Here is a 19,189-nt window from a genome sequence, read left to right on the forward strand (position 1 = left end):
ATGCAGGAAATATTTGGAATTTGATTTCTTGATGGCAGAAGCTAATTTACAGGGTGGTGGGATTGAAACGAGCTAGTTGATGGTCAATTGTGTGATTATCTTCAGAAGTTGTTGACCATTTTATCTTGTTTTTGTATTTGTTAGATTTACTTTATTTACCCAGTGTGTTTTCTAAGTATGACAACCTTTCCAAACAAAAATTTTTTTAACATGTACCTTATGCAGCGGCGAGCAGATGGACAAAGGAGAGATGATAGTGGTCGGGAACGACCTCGATCTGAAGGAAAAGGCAAAGGTGGAGATGAACGTGAAAGAAAAAAGAGAGGAGAGAGAGGAGGTGAAGAGGACGGTGGTGCACCTCCAAAACCATCTGGAAAAGTTCAACTTTTTGCATTTTTGGAAGACAAGCTGCCTGTGTCATCAGGTAAACTTTAACATAAGCTGCTTATAATGTGAGATTCTGGACCAATAGATAATTATTCTAAGGATGCATATATGTATTTATGATTCCATTTTTTATGAAGAATGGAATCTGCGTGGAGCCCAAACAATGAGCACGTTAGATCAGCACATGTAGCATCTCAAAAAGACAGAACAGTCGTCAAAATATTCAGTGTAAAAATGAAATGGTCAACTCAACTGCATACCTTAAGCGTTTTTTGTAGAAAATTATTCCCTTGCAAATTGGATATTTCTTCATTTGACTGGTGTTTAAGATAATTTTCTGATTAAGGCTTGGACTACATCCATTTTTATCATATTCAATGAGCTGTTTTATTTTGATTATTCTACTCTGTACAAAATAAGTAACTATTATATGTTTCATGTAAGTTAGTATAATGTCTTTGGAAATTGACCTCCTTCATACTGTTTGCATTTTGCAAACTTACTAAGCATATTTCAGAATTCATTGCACACTGTGCTCTGATTGGATCTTGGACAATCGATTTTGTGTGTTGTTGCTAGATTGGCTGACTTCACTTTTTAAGTTGTCTGACCTTTGCTTTTAAGTTGTTTGCCCAGTCATTATGACATGTATTGTTAAAATAAAAAGAGCAGATCTTCACTGACATTCTGTAGCAAGTGACTTCATTTGGGATTAAGGCTACAACAAAACAGTCATGTGGTCGTACCTTGGAAGACAGCGACTATTTGAACTTCCCACTGTGTGCATACCATTACTTGCCCACTTCATTTTATTACAGGTTTAATTTTGTAAGAGGTGAGTTAGCATGATCACTTGTACTTATCGTGTCAGCTCATGGACTGACTTTCTGTGTAAGTTGTGTCCAGGACAGTGTCAGTATGTTACTTGGGCTCTTCGAGCTGCAGCCATTCATAGAGACTGCTGTAGAAGTGTTTGACATAATTTTTGGAGATGATTTTCCATGCCATAGTTGCTCAAGTGTGTTAATGGTTATGCAGACCCAACCAGACATCTTCCCAGCATGGCTCACACATTCTCGATGGGAGACAGGTGTGCCAACTGTACTAGTTATGGGAGTTGAACTTCTTACAGAGATTTTTGGCATAATTTAATAGTAGACACTGAAGCATTATGCTTCGGGAAGAGCAAATCTTCCTGACCGTGTAGGATCAACAACATAATGTTGGATGATGTCCTATTTGTATTTTGCATTGAAAATATTCTGTTAATAAACATCATAAGTGTAAAGTCATTGTAAGCTTCAAGTCAGTGTCATTGCCACGTTGTATCTGTGTCCCAAGAAAAACAGTGTTCCTACACGTTTTTAGAGCTGTTAATTTCTCATTTTAAATCTTACATTTTAATGCAGGAGTAGTACAAAACCTAAAGGACCGTTTTTTAGTGGGTGCAGAATTTGCTGAGAACAACATGTTTCTGTGTAGCTCATGCTTTCAGAGGAAAATAAGAATGCAGTGGTGTTATCCCATATTACATTAAACAACAGGTTCAGCATCTTAGAAAATGAAGATTATGCTCACATGATCGAAACGAGCAATTATTTAACAAAAATACTCATGCAAATAGTAAAAGACATAGCAGATATGGAGAATGCAGAAGTGAAAGCCTCAGCTCAAACTATCCAGCTATTACAAGACTAGTTTGAGTTTCAAGCAAACAATAATATGTGATGTTCTGAGGGTGCTTTAATGTAATATTGGGTGGCAAAATTAAGTCCGATTGGGAGCTGAGACTTGATGTTATTTAACCTTGCTCACCATATTATTGCAGCCCACTCACCATCCTCTCCTAATTAAACTTCTTTTCTTGAAGTTAATAGTGCAAATCCAATATCCAATTCTCGAAATAAATGCAAGGCTTTTCATTAACAGTGTCTTGTATATTGTACTTTTGTTTACAATAACTGTGTGTTACAAAATTATTACTTTATTCAGAACTTGGCAGAAAATATTTATAAGGACACAGTACATCAATGCTCTGTCTCATTAAACAGATTTTAATTCTGAGCATTCATATAACAAGTTTTTTCTTGTCCCCTTGGTGTCATAGGCATTGTCATGACCAACCACTTTTCTTTTATACACCATATATCCAAGACAGGAGCTGACAACACGGAATAAACCACCCAATCAGCAGGTATAATGTTTATTGCCATCCTGGCACAGATATACTGTGTCCATCCATCTCATGAAAGATTCACATAATTAATAAAACATACTTCCAAACAGTAGATTATTCAATACATTACAAAAATAAATTTATATTGGCAACTGTCATTCATCAATTTGAAAAATACTTGTGTTACACATCACTTAATTGATGTGGTGTGCTACACTACAAACAGTAATATACAGAATCACACAGAACTATTCAGAATTGTCTTGAGGATACGAGAAAATACAGTACAATTTAAGAAGAGAAATAATAGAAAACAAAAGGAAAATGTCAGAAAAATCTCAAACCCCTTTTGTATCAAAGGAAAAACTCACTCAAGGAAATTATGAAATTATGAAGAAGCAGAATGACTGGCCAGCACTCCAATAGACAAGCATAAAAGTAGGAAAAGAAACCATCCTTGCTTTTGAAACTGTTAATTCTTTCTTTCGGGTGAAAAGAGGGGTAGGTTGGGAAAGATCAGAAAGTAGAGGCAGGTCATTTAGACCCTGTTTCCAAGCTCCTCCCACCTATCTGTCCCTCTTCCCCCTCTGAGGAAATAACAAACTGGAACAGTGCTTTCATTATTTTGCTTCAAAAGAAGCATACCCTACAAACATAACTCCTCCCAGCTATCTGTCCCTCTTCCCTCCCTGAGGAAATAACAAACTGGAACATTACTTTCATTATTTTGCTTCAAAAGAAGCATAATTTACAAACATTTATGAAGTTACCTCCATCCATATAACAAAATACTAAATTTTTACAAAGCATGGCAAAAGCATTCACTATAAAATTGGTTAGGACACAATGGATGAATTTTGAATCATTAATGAAATAACAGTACTGAGCAATTGGTACAAGTTGCTGTTTTACCAGGGGGTTCCTAGATTTTGAGAAAGCTTTCACTGCAGTTCAACAAGATTGTTGACAACACTGTTTGAAAATTAATGTTGATTCAACTTAAGTTACTGCATAGAATTTGATATAAAATGACAGTTTGCTGAACGATCATATGATGTACATAATTTTTTATTTAATTGTCTTGTTCGCAAAGTTTTTAGAATGTGTTTCAGTTATGCAACAGCTATCTTCAGAATGTAAAATAGAAAATAAATGAAAAACACTACTACTGTAGGAAAAAAAGAAGTACATTACTATCTATTATAATAAGATATTAATCCTTTCACTGCTGTGGATGTGTATACACGTACTTCTCTGCCACTTCCGAGGTGTTTTGGACATGTATTTTCCTACTGTGCCATTTACGTCTGCATGTGTCCTAAGCCACCAACCTCTCACTGCTGCAGATTGATTACTTTCATATATTGGTGAATAAAAAAGATTAAAGTATTTATCATACAACGTATGTGCCTCTTTGCATGCTGTCATTTGGAGGGGGGGAACAAAAACAAACAAAAAACTTCATTTCAGTATCATGAACTGTTTATCAAATGTGATAGTTGTTATGATCATATAATTCCCGATCACAGGGATGGGAGAGGGCACATTGCATATGACTACCCTCAGATATAAACAACAATAACTCAAGAACAAAACGATATTTCGTACATTGCATTGTATGAGTTAAAATCAACCATACACTAAAGTGTACGCAGTGCATTTTTTCCTTAGCAACCTGTTTCAAAATTTCGTGCAGTGTTTTTCTTTGTTTCGTGCAGTGCAGTAACTGTGATGTATCATAAAAAAGAAATTCAGTCCTTTATTGAGCAAAGGTATTAGACTGTAAGATGTGAAAAAAATTAATGTTTTTCAGCAAATGGTTTTCTTAAAATTGGATGATAAGTATTTCATAGCAGTTGAAACACCATCTTTCAGGAGGGGGGGGGGGGGGACAAACTTCATTTCAGCATTTGGCGAGCAGTAGTCATAAACGTGTAAAAATATTTGTCAAAACTGCCATGCATGTTCCAGTTCTCTCTCTCTCTCTCTCTCTCTCTCTCTCTCTCTCTCTCTCTCTCTCTCTCTCTCTCTCTCTCGTGCTGTGTGTGTGTGTGTGGGGGGGGGGGGGGGCGGCGGCGCTGGCGTGCGCGCGCGTGTGCGTGCGTAGAGCTACCCAAGCTACCCTAGAGGTGCACATGTGCATATATTACAAGTAATTAATTAACTCTCTCTCTCTCAACACGCGATCTAGTGGTCCTCTCATCTGCCTATATATGCAGATTAATCTCAGGAACTGCTGTATGGATTTTTATCCAGTTTTGCCTATTAGATTCACTGATCCATGGGGAAGATTTTTGCATATAATTTATAAAACTTTTGTACAAATTGTCTGAATTATGATTAATTAACGTTAAGTTGTGAGAAAGCAATGATGTTACCACCTAACGAACAGCTGCCATAACTTGAGAGCATTAGTGCCATGATAGCATAGCAAGTGGGACCACATTTGCATGTAGTGTTGTGGTCTAGTGGTAGTGTGTGTGGCTGAATACTGAAAGGTTGATGGGTTGAGTCAGAGCCGCATCACTTTTCTTCACTCTGTCTTTTAACCTAGCATTCAAGTCTCAGTGATGTTTAGGTATGCATTTTGAAAAATAGCGGCAGTTTCAGATTGCTAATTTTTGTTTCCCTTTTATTAGCAATCGCAATTTGAACCCTTAATTCACTGCAAATTCTTTGAACAACAGACACTGAGTTACTCAACTTCGAAGTATCATAATAAATATGATCAATAACAAAAAAACTGGCTGTATGGCAGTTGCCTGGCTGTGATGTGAGATTTGTAATTTAATCAAATTCTTTGAACTAATAATTTCACTGGAATTGTTAGAGAACAATTGCGTATGTGAATCCATATTATGTGGCTTTTTTTTTGTGCTACAAGTAAAAACATTTTCCGAAAAGTACTTCTGCAACTTGCTTCATCTACATACAGTACAATCTTTGAGCAACATAGCAGAAGCCTCATCTTTCAGCTTTCTATTTTCCTTGAATCAAACCTAGATGTGGATAGAGCCTTTGTGTGGCATAGCGGTCTGCCATAAAGAGTTCACAGCAAAGAATTGCCGATGAGTTTCAAAAGTGCATCATAGTGAATAGAAAGCTGCACAAGGTGTGCTGTAACATGAGCTAAACATGTACATCATGCATCTCTTTTTGTACTTTTTGTTTTATTGGTTCCACCTCAGCCAGCCTCCACAGTGTACCGAATCACCCCCCCCCCCCCGCTCCCCCCCCCCCCTCTCTCTCTCTCTCAAAAACACACACACACACACACACACACACACACACACACACACACACACACACACACACAGTGTACATGCATGATTCACATATGATATTTACATTGATTGTAAACATATTATTTACATCACAATGTGTTCCTATCATTGCCATGAGATGTAACTCCAAGTGCTAATTCAGCATGGAACAGTATGTCCTTTGATGACATTCTTGACTTGCGCTGCTTTCGTCATGTAAGGTGCATGAAAGTGATGTTATTCAGTTACTTAACATAGTTGTCTGAAATATATTCATAAAAGAGAGAGAGAGAGTGCACACCAGGAGGGTTATGGGAAAGGAGGACATATTGTGCAGCTCAGGAAAAATTGTGCTGGTAGGAAGGATCCAGATGGCACAAGCTCCGTAGCAGTCACTGAAATGAAGACGTTGTGTCGGGTGGTGTGGGGTGGCCCAGCTGTTTCTAGGCCACAGTTTGTCGATGGCCATTCTTGCGGACGGACCAGTTGTTGGTTGTCATGCTCACATAAAATGCAGCTTAGCCTGTGGATCACACGACTTGTTTCACAGGTAGCCCAGCCTTTGATGTGACAGGTGATGCTTATGACTGGATTAGAGTAGGTGGTTGTGGGAAGATGTGAGGGGCAGGTCTTGCATCTAGGTCTATTACAGGGATATGAGCCATAAGGCAAGGGGTTGAGATGGTCGAGGATATTGTGTAGGTTCATTGGGCAGCAGAATATCGCTTTTGGTGTGTGTGTGTGGGGGGGGGGATAGGGGTTAGGGCATTCTTCATTTCAAGGCCGGAGAATGTGATTCAGTTGCTCCAGTCCTTGGTGGTACTGAGTCACAGGGGCAATGCTCCACTGTGGCTGGACAGTGGGACTTGGGGAGGTGGTGGTTGACTCGAAAGATAAGGCATGTAAAATCTGTTTTTGTTCAAGGTTGGGAGGGTAATTACAGTCTGTGAAGGCCACAATGCGACACTCGGTATATTTCAAGAGGGACTGCTCGTCACTACAGATGCATTGGCCATGGGTGGCTAGGCTGTATGGGAGAGTGTTCTAGATACGGATGGGTGGCGGCTGTCTAAGAGGAGGTATTGCTGCTGGTTGGTAGACTTTATATGGATGGACATACTGATGTAGGGGTCTTTAAGGCGAAGGTCAACATCGAGGAATGTAGCTTTCTGGGTTGAGTAGGACCAGGTGAAGCGAATGGGGGAGAAGGTGTTGAGGTTCGGAGGAAAGTGAATAGGGTGCCCTCACCCTCGATCCAGATCACAAAGATGTCATCAGTGAATTTCAACTTGATGAGTGGTTTGGCATTCTGTGTAGTTAGGAAGGATGCCTCTAGGTGGCCCATAATCGATTGGCATAGGTTGGTGCCCTTGGCTGTACCCCAGATTTGTTTGTAGGTAATACCTTCAAAGGAGAAGTAATTGTAGGTGAGGATACGGCTGGTCATGATGACTTGGGAGGAGGTTGTTGGTTGGAAACCACCAGGCATCAGGAAAGCTATAGTGTTCAATATCAGTAAGGCCATGGACATTGGAGATGTTAGTGCAAAGGGAGGTGGCATCAATAGTGTCAAGCACGACACCATATAGTGAAGGAACAGGAAATGTGGAGAGTTCATGGAGGAAATTGTTGGTATCTTTTATGTAGGAAGGTAAGCTGTGGATAAAATGCTGAAGGTGTTAATCTATGAGGGCAGAGATTCTATCAATGGCATTATTATTATTATTATTATTATTATTATTATTATATTTGGCTTGTGTGCCACTCAACTGTGCAGTTATCAGTGTCTGTACAAATTCCCAATCTTTTCACTGTCCATTCTCGGCATTTTCCCGAATGTTGATGAAAAGAGGAGGACAACACAAAGATTCAAAACTCAGGCAGACAAAATCCACGACCCTGCTGGGCATTGAACCCAGGACTCTGTGATCCAGACCAGACCATCAGCTGCGGACCACTCTTTCAGTGGGGGCACAGTAATCAGCCACAACGGGGTGTCCTGGGTGGTTGGGCTTATGGACTTTAAGAAGCATTTAGAAGGAAGGAGTGTTTGGAGTGGTAGAGGTGATGAGAGAGGTGGACTCTGGGGAGAGAGTCTGGGATGGTCCTAAGAAATTAAGGAGACACTGTAGATCCTGCTGGATTTCTGGAATGGGCTCACTGTGGCAGGGTTTGTTGGTAGATAAATCAGATAGTTGGTGGAGTCCTTCTGCAGGTAATCCTTGCAGTTCAAAACAACAGTGGTGGAGCCTTTGTCAGCAGGTAGGATTATGAGGTAGAGATCAGCTCTTTAGATGATGGATGGTAGTTCTTTCTGCAGATGTAAGTTTAGGTTGCATAACATGCATTTGGGGAACAGGGGTGAGACATGGTTTGAGGTTAAGAAATTCTGGGAGGTTATCAGGGGGTAATTTGTGTACAGAGGGGGTGAATCATGGTTGGATGGAGAAGTGTACTGAGTCAGGCAAGGTTTAACATTGATCTTTGGTTCAGTCTACCTGGTAGGGGTGGTGGCAAAAAGTATTTTCACTGTAGGGACTGGGAGAAGGAGAGATGTTTGACAAGTCGTGCATAATTGAATTTGGGAGTGGGTAAAAGGTAAGACCTTTGGAAAGGGGTGATACTTCTGTGGGGCTAAGACTGTTGGAGGAAAAGTTCATGACAGTGTTTTGGGTCTGTTCAGGTTCTACATTCTGTATAATGGTTGGAGAGAGGTTTTGATGCTAGTGTTAACTCCCCTCTCTGCAATTTATTCTAGGTTCCCGTAACCCTCCTGGCCTCAACATTTTTTAGTCATTGTCCTTACCCATCCAGTCTTTTCTCTTTTCCCATTCCAGTACTACACAGCCCTCTGTTCCACCAATGCACTGACAATCTTTTTACTTATCTCATTACCTTGTTTCTATATGCTCCCACAAGCAGCACTTTCCTGGCCCCCACCCCTATACTGCTATTCCTACTACTCCCTGCCGCAGCCTCCTCTTCCTCAACCCCCACCACCCACTTGCTTCTCCCATAGTGTACTGCTGCTTGCAGTCTGGTCTCTGCAGCCAGAGACTGTGGTCATGTGTGTGTGAGTTGCTTGAGTGTCTCTGTGTATGTTCCCTGTTTCGGACAAAGTCCTTGTTGGCAGAAAGCTCACTTTGTGACAGTTTTTTTTGTTGTGGCTCCCTGCAACTCAGCATCTCTGCTATGTGGTGAGTAGCTACTATCCTTTTCATAATATTGTTATATACCATCCCCAATTTTCCATGGTTTGTTTTTGCTTACGTATATGCAACTGAGAAAACATTAAATAACTTTGTACTAGCAATGCCACATGGCTTTGCATGGGTAACATTACGTATCTGTGGCCAGACAGCTTGTGTGGCACAGCACACTTTTTTTTGCGAACCACTGCATAGAGTTATGAATATATTTCAGACAACTATGTTAAGTAACTGAATAACATCACTTTCATATACAGTACTACAGTACATGATGTAAGCAGCTCAAGAATGTTTTGTGTTCCACACTGAATTGGCATTTGGAGTTATATCTCTTGGCTGTGATAGGAACAAATTGTGATGTCATGCATGTACACTGTGTGTGCGTGTGCGTGTGCGTGTGTGGAGAGAGAGAGAGAGAGAGAGAGAGAGAGAGAGAGAGAGAGAGAGATTCAGTACATTGTGGAGGCTAGCTGAGGTGGAACCAATAAAAGAAAAAGGACGAAAAATCATGCATGATGCACATGTTTAGTGCTTGTTACAGCATGCCTTTTGCGCAACTTAATATGCACTGTTATGCCTGTATGGTTTCTGTACAATTTGTAAATAGCCTTTCTACAACAGTAAGACAGTAAAAATCAAGGACAGAAAACATAATACAAACCGTGACATGCCTCCCATTCTTCTGCACTGAAACAAGTCATGTTGTAGACAGTAATATTTTTCTTTTATATTATTGCAGATTCTGAAGATAGCTATTGCATAGCCACATTCCCTGTTCTATAAAGTTTGAGATCAAGACAGTTATGAAAAAAAGTGTGTGACTAGGGTCTATACAAGGGCGATGTTCTTAAGGACAATATTATAGAAATGGAAGAGAATATAGATGAAGATGAAATAGGAGATATGATACATCGTGAACAGTTTGACAGAGCACTGAAAGACCTAAGTCGAAACAAAGCTGCGGGAATAGACAACATTCCATTAGAAATACTGACAGTCTTGGGAGAGCCAGACCTCACAAATCTCTACCATCTAGTGAGCAAGATATATGAGACAGGCGAAATACCCTCAGACTTCAAGAAGAATATAATAATTCCAATCCCAAAGAAAGCAGGTGTTGACAGATGTCAAAATTACCGAACTATCAGTTTAATAAGCCACAGATGCAAAATACTAACAGGTATCTTTACAGACGAATGGAAAAACTGGTAGAAGCCGACCTCGGGGAAGATCAGTTTGAATTCCATAGAAATGATGGAACACGTGAGGCAATACTGACCCTACGACTTATCTTAGAAAACAGATTAAGGAAAGGCAAACATATGTTTCTAGCATTTGACGACTTAGAGAAAGGTTTTGACAATGTTGACTGGAATACTCTCTTTCAAATTCTAAAGGTGGCAGGGGTAAAATACAGGGAGCAAAAGGCTATTTACAAATTGTACAGAAACCAGATAGCAGTTACAAGAGTCGAGGGGCATGAAAGGGAAGCAGCGGTTGGGAAGGCAGTGAGACAGGGTTGTAGCCTGTCCCCGATGCTATTCAACCTGTATATTAAGCAAGCAGAAAGGAAACAAAAGAAAAATTCGGAGTAGGTATTAAAATCCATGGAGAAGAAATAAAAACATTGAGGTTCGCCGATGACATTGTAATTCTGTCAGAGACAGCAAAGGACCTGGAAGAGCTGCTGAATGGAATGGACAGTGTCTTGAAAGGAGGATATAAGATGAACATCAAAAAAAGCAAAACGAGGCTAATGGAATGTAGTCGAATTAAATTAGGTGATGCTGCGGGACTTAGATTATGAAATGAGACACTTACAGTAGTAAATGAGTTTTGCTATTTGAGGAGCAAAATAACTGATGATGATCGAAGTAGAGAGGGTATAAAATGTAGACTGGCAATGGCAAGGAAAGCTTTTCTGAAGAAGAGAAATTTGTTAACATCGAGTATAGATTTAAGTGTCAGGAAGTTGTTTCTAATAGTATTTGTATAGAGTGTAGCCTTGTATGGAAGTGAAACGTGGACAATAAATAGTTTAGACAATAAGAGAATAGAAGCTTTCAAAATGTGGTGTTACAGAAGAATGCTGAAGATTGGATGGGTAGATCATATAACTAATGAGGAGGTATATAATAGAATTGGAGAGAAGAGGATTTTGTGGCACAACTTGACTAGAAGAAAGGATCAGTTGATAGGGCATATTCTGAGACATCAAGGGATGACCAATTTAGTATTGGAGGGGTACAAATCATATAGGGAGACCAAGAGATGAATACACTAAAAAGATTCAGAAGGATGTAGGTTGCAGTAGGTATTGGGTGCAGTAGGTACTGGGGGATGAAGAAGCTTGCACAGGATAGAGTAGCATGGAGAGCTGCATCAAACCAGTCTTTGGACTGAGGACCACAACATGCTAAAGCTTCAGCAAGATACTGGAAAATTCAGAACTGAAAAGGGAGTGACGTAAGCAGATTCTGTACCACGATAACTATTGTCAGCAGGCCAAGGTAAATTTTTCAAATACTTAAATTGGGAAAAATAAGGAACAGTGTATGTTAATGGAACAGATACAAACCACCACAATTTTCATCTTGACATACTGTTTGTCTGTAGTCCAGCTCCACTCCAACTATTAGAATATCTTAACTGTGGAAGTTTTGAAGTATACCTCAAAGAATTCTTTAGGAGTATCATGACAGATTTTGTCCGTTCAGCACATTACTTACCAGAATCCTGAGATGATTGGAAGGCTCTGCCTATAATGCTTCAAACATTCTGAGTTCTGTGGAAATCCAGTGACCTTGCTGACCAAGGTAGAGTTTGGCAAGCACAAAGACAAACAGTAGAAGCTCTCGATGTGTGGTCTGGTATTACCTTGCTGAAATGTATACCGTGGAAGGTTGTCATGAAGGGCAACAACACGAGGCATAGAATATCATAGATGTATCACTGTGAGGTAAGGGTGGCATGAATGACAATTGAAGGGGTCCTGCTATGAAGAGAAATGGCACCCAAGACCATTACTCCTTGTTGGTGGCCCATATGGTGGATGACTGTCAGGTTGGTATCCAACTGCTGTCCGGTGCATCTCCAGATACATCTTTGGCATGAAATCTCATTGAGTGGAGTAGAATTATCTTCAGTGATGAGTCCTAATTCAAATTGAGCCCCAATAACAAACGAAGGCCGGCCACTGTGCAGGTCTAGGAGCTTCAGGCCGGAACCACGCTGCTGCTATGGTCGCAGGTTCGAATCCTGCCTCAGGCATGGATGTGTGTGATGTCCTTAGGTTAGTTAGTTTTAAGTAGTGTAGGGGACTGATGGCCTCAGATGTTAAGTTCCATAGTGCTTAGAGCCATTTGAACCATTTGCCCAATGAAGATATGTCTGCAGATGCCCTGGACAGTGGTCAAATACCAACCTGATTGTCGCCTGCCACACAGCCCAACAACCAGGGGTGCCATCTCTTTTCATAACAGGATGTCATCCGTAGCACCCTTACAGCACAGTGGTAGTTTGATGATATTCTACACTGCATTTTGTCACCGTTCATGACAAACCTTTCTGTGGTTACATTTCAGTAAGATAATGCCCACCCTCACACACAGTTTCTACAGCTTGTTTTCGTGCTTGCCAAACCCTGCCTTGCCCAGCAAAGTCAGTGGATCTCTCTCCAGTTGACAATGTTTGGAGCAGTATGGGCAGGGTCTTTGAGCCATTTCGGGAGTCTGATGATCTAATTCACCAATTAGACAGAATTTGGCACTATATCCCTCAAGAGAACATAAACTCTCTCTCTTCAATAAATCATCTAATTTTTCTGAAATCTTAATATTTGTTCGTTTGTTCATACAAGTCACATCTGCCGATTTCTGTCCCATTCAGGTAATTCCTTTGAGATCCATCAATAATTTTCTTTTTTATTTAATTTAATTAATTTATTTCATAGCCCCCTTATAAAATTCCTCCATGATCCCCTATTCAGTGCTAACATTGGTGCCTCTTCTGATGTTAAACCTATTACTTCAAAATCATTCTTAACCAAATCCAGGTACCTTCTCCTTGGTCTGCCCCGACTCCTCCTACCCTCTACTGCTGAACCCATGAGTCTCTTGGGTAACCTTGCTTCTCCCATGCGTGTAACATGACCCCACCATCTAAGCCTGTTCGCCCTGACTGCTACATCTATAGAGTTCATTCGCAGTTTTTCTTTGATTTCCTCATTGTGGACACCCTCCTGCCATTGTTCCCATCTACTAGTACCTGCAATCATCCTAGCTACTTTCATATCCGTAACATCAACCTTGTTGATAAGGTAACCTGAATCCACCCAGCTTTCGCTCCCATACAACAAAGTTGGTCGAAAGATTGAACGGTGCACAGATAACTCAGTCTTGGTACTGACTTCCTTCTTGCAGAAGAGAGTAGATCGTAGCTGAGCGCTCACTGCATTAGCTTTGCTACACCTCGCTTCCAGTTCTTTCACTATGTTGCCATCCTGTGAGAATATGCATCCTAAGTACTTGAAACCGTCCACCTGTTCTAACTTTGTTCCTCCTATTTTGCACTCAATCCGTTTATATTTCTTTCCCACTGACATTTCTTTCGTTTTGGAGATGCTAATCTTCATACCATAGTCCTTACATTTATGATCTAGCTCTGAAATATTACTTTGCAAACTTTCAATCGAAACTGCCATCACAACTAAGTCATCCACATATGCAAGACTGCTTATTTTGTGTTCACATATCTTGATCTTACCCAGCCAGTCTATTGTATTCAACATATAATCCATAAATAATATAAACAACAATGGAGACAGTTTGCAGCCTTGTCTTACCCCTGAAACTACTCTGAACCATGAACTCAATTTACCGTCAACTCTAACTGCTGCCTGACTATCCATGTAAAGACCTTTAATTGCTTGCAAAAGTTTGCCTCCTATTCCATAATCTCGTAGAACAGACAATAACTTCCTCCTAGGAACCCGGTCATATGCCTTTTCGAGATCTATAAAGCATAGATACTTTGGAGATCGGCCTCCCGGCTCGTGATCTGCAGCTGGCGTTGCGCCGTAAGGTGCTTGGGATGTGGCATGACGAGTGGCGTACCATGACTTCGCTGAATAAACTGCGGGCTGTTAAGGAGACGAGCGATGTGTGGCGGTCCTCCCTGCTGGCTTCTCGCAGGGACTCTGTCATCCTGTGTCGGCTCCGCATCGGCTATACGTACCTGACGCATGGACATCTTTTGTGTCAGGAGGATCCCCTCCTGTGTCAGTGTGGGTCCTGGTTGACGGTCGCCCACATTTTGTTGGAGTGTCCCCGACTGCGCACCCTCCGGCAGTCTTTTAATCTCCTGGACACGTTGCCTTTGGTTTTATGCGACGATGCCTACATGGCTGACGACGTTTTAAATTTTATCCGTGGTAGTCCTTTTTATGGTTCCATTTAGGGGGGTCCTGCCTTTTTCCCTTTCTGTGTCTCTTGTCCTCGAGTCTCTCATTGGTTGCAGATTTTAGTGTGTATTCGGATGGTTGACTCTTTCCCTTTTTTGTTCTCATGGTCAGTCAACCAGTCTCCGGCCCTCTTCTTTTTTTCCGTTTCTTTCTGTCCGGTGTTCGTCTGTACTCTTCTTGTCTCTAGTGTTCGCTGCCACATTGGTGTTCTTTCAGTGACTGGGGGGAGGGGCGTCTCCTCCCCCCTTGGGGTTTTACCTGCTCCGTAAATTTTCGTCTCTCCTGTTTTTGGAATGGGGGACTGATGACCTTAGCTGTTTAGTCCTCCTTAAACATCCCCACCACCACCACCACCACCACCACCACCACCACCACCACCACCCTGTTCCACTCATAACACTTCTCCATTATTTGCCGTAAGCTAAAGATCTGGTCCTGACAACCTCTCAGAGGCCTAAACCCACACTGATTTTCATCCAATTGGGTCTCAACTAATACTTGCACTTTCCTTTCAACAATACCTGAGAAGATTTTATCCACAACGCTGATTAAAGAGATACCTCTGTAGTTGTTACAATCTTTTCTGTTTCCATGTTTAAAGATTGGTGTGATTACTGCTTTTGTCCAGTCTGATGGAACCTGTCCCAACTCCCAGGCCATTTCAATTATCCATCTACAGAACAGACTCTGCTAACAGTATACTAAGCCTTCCACATCACTGGCAATGGGTTCTACACAACACTGGTGACTACTTTGAAGGACAGTAACAAGTGCAAACATGTAACTCATTTGTATCGGTTGTGAACAAATAGTTGCCTCTGTTCCAACCCTCATACATGGAAAACCTGAGAGGTAACGTATACCAGCAATGAGTATCAGTTGGCTCATGATGATAATGATGATGATGATGATGATGATGATGATGATAATGATTTGCTTACAAGCTTGTTAAATGTTGGCTCTTTCTTTCAGATGTACCAGAGGAAAATTAAATTATTGCTTTGACTGTTATCATCAGTTATTGTTTTTCCTTTCATCATCATAAATAAGTCAGTTTCTGGTTTTTATTATTGTGTTGTTAAACATTTCAAAAAAGACAGGTTTGTGCGTGCTTACTGAAAGTGACAAGGCTAAAGTGCAGTTACAGTGTACTTAGATCACCCAATGCGTGCTGCAGTAGTCTGTTTGTTTCATTGTTATTTCCATTGCTCTTAGCCAATTGGGTGATAATACATGGTAACCAATGAGAATCACAGATTCTAATGATCGTTTCAGCTCAAGATATAATTTTGTTTTGTTTTTGCACAAGAAGCAGTTTGATTACTTATGTTTTTGTAATTGGAGACTAGAAGTTTGACAATTATAGATCTCACAGGTATGGCCTATGAGGTTTCTTAATGTTTTTTGTAATAATTTTTTGGATGTTTGTTTCTTAGAATGCTGTGGGATTTCTTGGTGTATTGTTTCGTATATCATTGTAGTTGCTTTAATTGGTAGGGCAAGACAGCAAGGTGGTGCCTGGATCATGGATCCATTGCTAAACAGAAATTGTGCAAGAAATTCTCTGGGCCTGTAAAGATTGTAACCTGGAAAGACAGGAGTGATCGCGTGCAGTGGTTGTGCTAACAGGCTTCTCCTGTTTCTCAAATTAGTATTATTAAAAAAGGTTGGTTTGAGGGAAACAGACTCACTGTGGGAAAAATATTGAAAATAACTAATTTGTGGGTTAAAAAATGGAGTACCACTTCCATTGCTGAACAGCTGCACATATCAGATCACACTTGTCGATTGGCACAGTTTATGCAATGAAGTTTGTGTTGTGGACTGTGTGAAGAACGGCAACAGGCTTGGAAGTGTTGGGTTGCTCATTAAGACTGATGAGTCTGTGCTTGGCGAGTAGTAGTATTGGATAGGTAATAAACGTGTTTCCAGCAGGTGGGTGTTCGGTAGTGTGGGGAGAGGAACCACTGAAAATAGTATGTTACCTGGCACTACAATAATTTCCTATTGTTTTCAATCCTTTACTGTCAACCATACAATTAGTTTCATAGGTCAAGGTACAGGAGCTCATACCAATACGGTAGAAGGGTCATGGTCGGCCATAAAACAATCTTTTCATGAAAGAAACCACTGCAAAAACATGTTCAATTCCTACTTATTTGAGTGTATGTAGAGGAGGAAATGGAGTCAGCAGACTGACTTATTTATGAACTTCATGGAAATTGTTCATAATATTTACAATCCTGAGTAAAGCAATCATGTTAAGTCTTGCTTATGAAAAATATTTTCTTGTTTGTTATGAAAATATCATGCTTTTTGATTATGTGTTAAGCAGGAACTTGACAGCACAGCTTAAATTACTGCGAGTGAAATGAGTACAGTACAGTACAGTTTGCAGTTTGTCAGAGTTTCTTTCTTTGTGTGTGTGTGTGTGTGTGTGTGTGTGTGTGTGTGTGAGCGTACACATGTTTTTGTGTGTGTTTTACAAATATTTCACAGTTTTCTAATAAGTGGTTAGGCAGGAACCAAAGAGCTTAAATTACTTCAAGTGAAACTAGCAGTAATCATATTTACAATACTATTTCTCAGAATTATTGTGTTGCTTTTTACAAATATGTCACCATTGTCGAGTACATGGTTACACAGGAACCTAAAACTGCATCTTCAGTTACTGCATGTGAAAGGAGCAGCAATAATATTTACTGCACCGTTTATTAAAATTAATTCATTATTTTTTATCACTACAGCATCAACTACTGCGAGCGAAGCAAGCAGCAGTCATATTTACAGAACTGTTTGTCAAAATTTCTTTCCAGTTTTTAAGGAATATTCACGTCTTTGAAGCATAACATTAGCAGGAATCTAAGACCATAGTAATGTGCACGTAACAATTCACTTGGAATATTTCTCATTATGATGACACAAAATGCTGCTCACAACGCAGTTGATTTTTAAGGCTGCTCCCAAGTAGTCCTTTTCATTTATCATGATTCACTGCACCATTACCAACATTGTACATTCACTATATTTTTTGCCACAAGTATTTTGGTAAATCAGCTACATTTATTAATGCAACATATGAGATTACAAGCAATGTCATTGGCTACTGACATCTGAACTGTGATTGGTCATCTTTGCTTCCCATCATTCATTAAACAGTAACCAACTTCACAACACACAATAACAGCTACATACACCGTAGCTGCATTTTTATCCTGGCAGAGTTTGATATGTTTAAGTGAACCACATTGTAACCTGAATTCATGTGCATTTTGAAGTAGTACCGTGCTTCAGTCCATGAGGTGAGATGAATGATTGATTTTGACAGTTCTTGCGGCCAGCTGGCTGTGTTATTGGATATGACCTAAGGCAACTCATGCCCAGTTGCTGCTACTTGCATTCTGTAGTGGCAAAAACAAAAACCATGGCAACATGTGCATCATATTGGTATGCATGAATTTATTGACAGTTACTAGGTGTAATATACAGTATGGTTGGAAACAATCTGAAAAGGCTGTAAGGGTGTTGCAGTGATGGTTGTACTGAGAAATAATTTTTAAGAAAAAATTTGATACGTCGCACTGTTTCTGAGTTAATTAGCATTGAAGTTAGCCAATCAGGCCATTGCGCATGCAAGTTCCAAACAAAGCATACATTTGGTGACATTGTATCTGGCGGGTCGTTTGAGCTTGCGTACGCAAAAAGCTGATTGGCTAACTTTGATGCTAATTAACTCAGAAATGGTTCAATGTATCAGATTTTTTTGTGAACAGTTGTTTCTCAGCACAGCCTACCCTGCAATACCCATACAAGCTTTTCAGATTATTTCTGACAAACCATTGTAAATTGTAAGAGTTGAAAAGTGCTTGTAGTATGCTAAAATATCATAAAATTATTTGCTACACTAAACAATAGAAATTCAAACTATTTTCACAATATTGTTGAACATTTACAGTTTTTGTTTTCATTGTTCATTGTTTGCATTATTAATTAATTCTTCTTAAAGTGACAGAATCATTTATCAGTATATCAACAGTTATAATCTGCAGAATGTACTCACTAAGTGACAATTAGTCAGTGACATGCTGTCCTCTCCAATTGGTGAGTCTTTTGTAGTAATGCTAATGGAAAAACAACACTCACATCACTGTCAGAATCAGATTTTGATTAGTTTTATTCTTCACTGCTTGAGCTGTCACTGCTCCCTTACAGAAAAACAGTCTTCTATCATATCTTCGTCTGCAGCTGTCTTTATAATGATTTTTGCCGTGCTCTTAATAATTTCCTTCCAAGTCCCATTAGTCACTTGATTGAAAACTTCCACAAGGAAAGTCTCAACTTCAGAGACAGTGAATTTTTTATTGTTTACCACAATCTAACTTTTTATTTGAGCTCTTAACCACTTCAGTAGCACTGAAATGAAAATGATTTGGGTGACGCCAAACAATTTCATGACTGTGGCTTTTAGCTATGTCTTCAGTGATCTATGTTGAAAATTATTTTATTTTATTTTTTATTTGTTTATTTATTTATTTATTTGCCATAATTTTGAGCAGTTGGGCGTTCTTCTAATTTTCCGAGATTAACGCCTTGTCTTTTCAACCACTGAGTAATGTTGTCTTTTCTTGTTGCCAAAATTGCTGTCTGATCATGAACAAGGAACAACTTCTGAAAAACTAAACTGTTCATCTCT

The 19,189-nt window shown here is 39.9% G+C and overlaps 1 protein-coding gene across 2 annotated transcripts in view; it reads left to right on the forward strand.

Annotated features, from left to right (window-relative positions):
• The window catches only part of LOC126354169 (tudor domain-containing protein 3), a 156,623-nt gene that overhangs the window by 78,075 nt on the left and 59,359 nt on the right, over nt 1-19,189 (forward strand). For both annotated transcript variants that reach the window (XM_050003604.1, XM_050003605.1), the window contains exon 9: nt 226-424. In XM_050003604.1, the coding sequence (XP_049859561.1) occupies nt 226-424 (199 nt within the window). The remainder of the gene's footprint in view (nt 1-225; nt 425-19,189) is intronic.

Source organism: Schistocerca gregaria, chromosome 3 (assembly GCF_023897955.1).
Source record: "Schistocerca gregaria isolate iqSchGreg1 chromosome 3, iqSchGreg1.2, whole genome shotgun sequence".
Taxonomy (NCBI): Eukaryota; Metazoa; Arthropoda; class Insecta; order Orthoptera; family Acrididae; genus Schistocerca; species Schistocerca gregaria.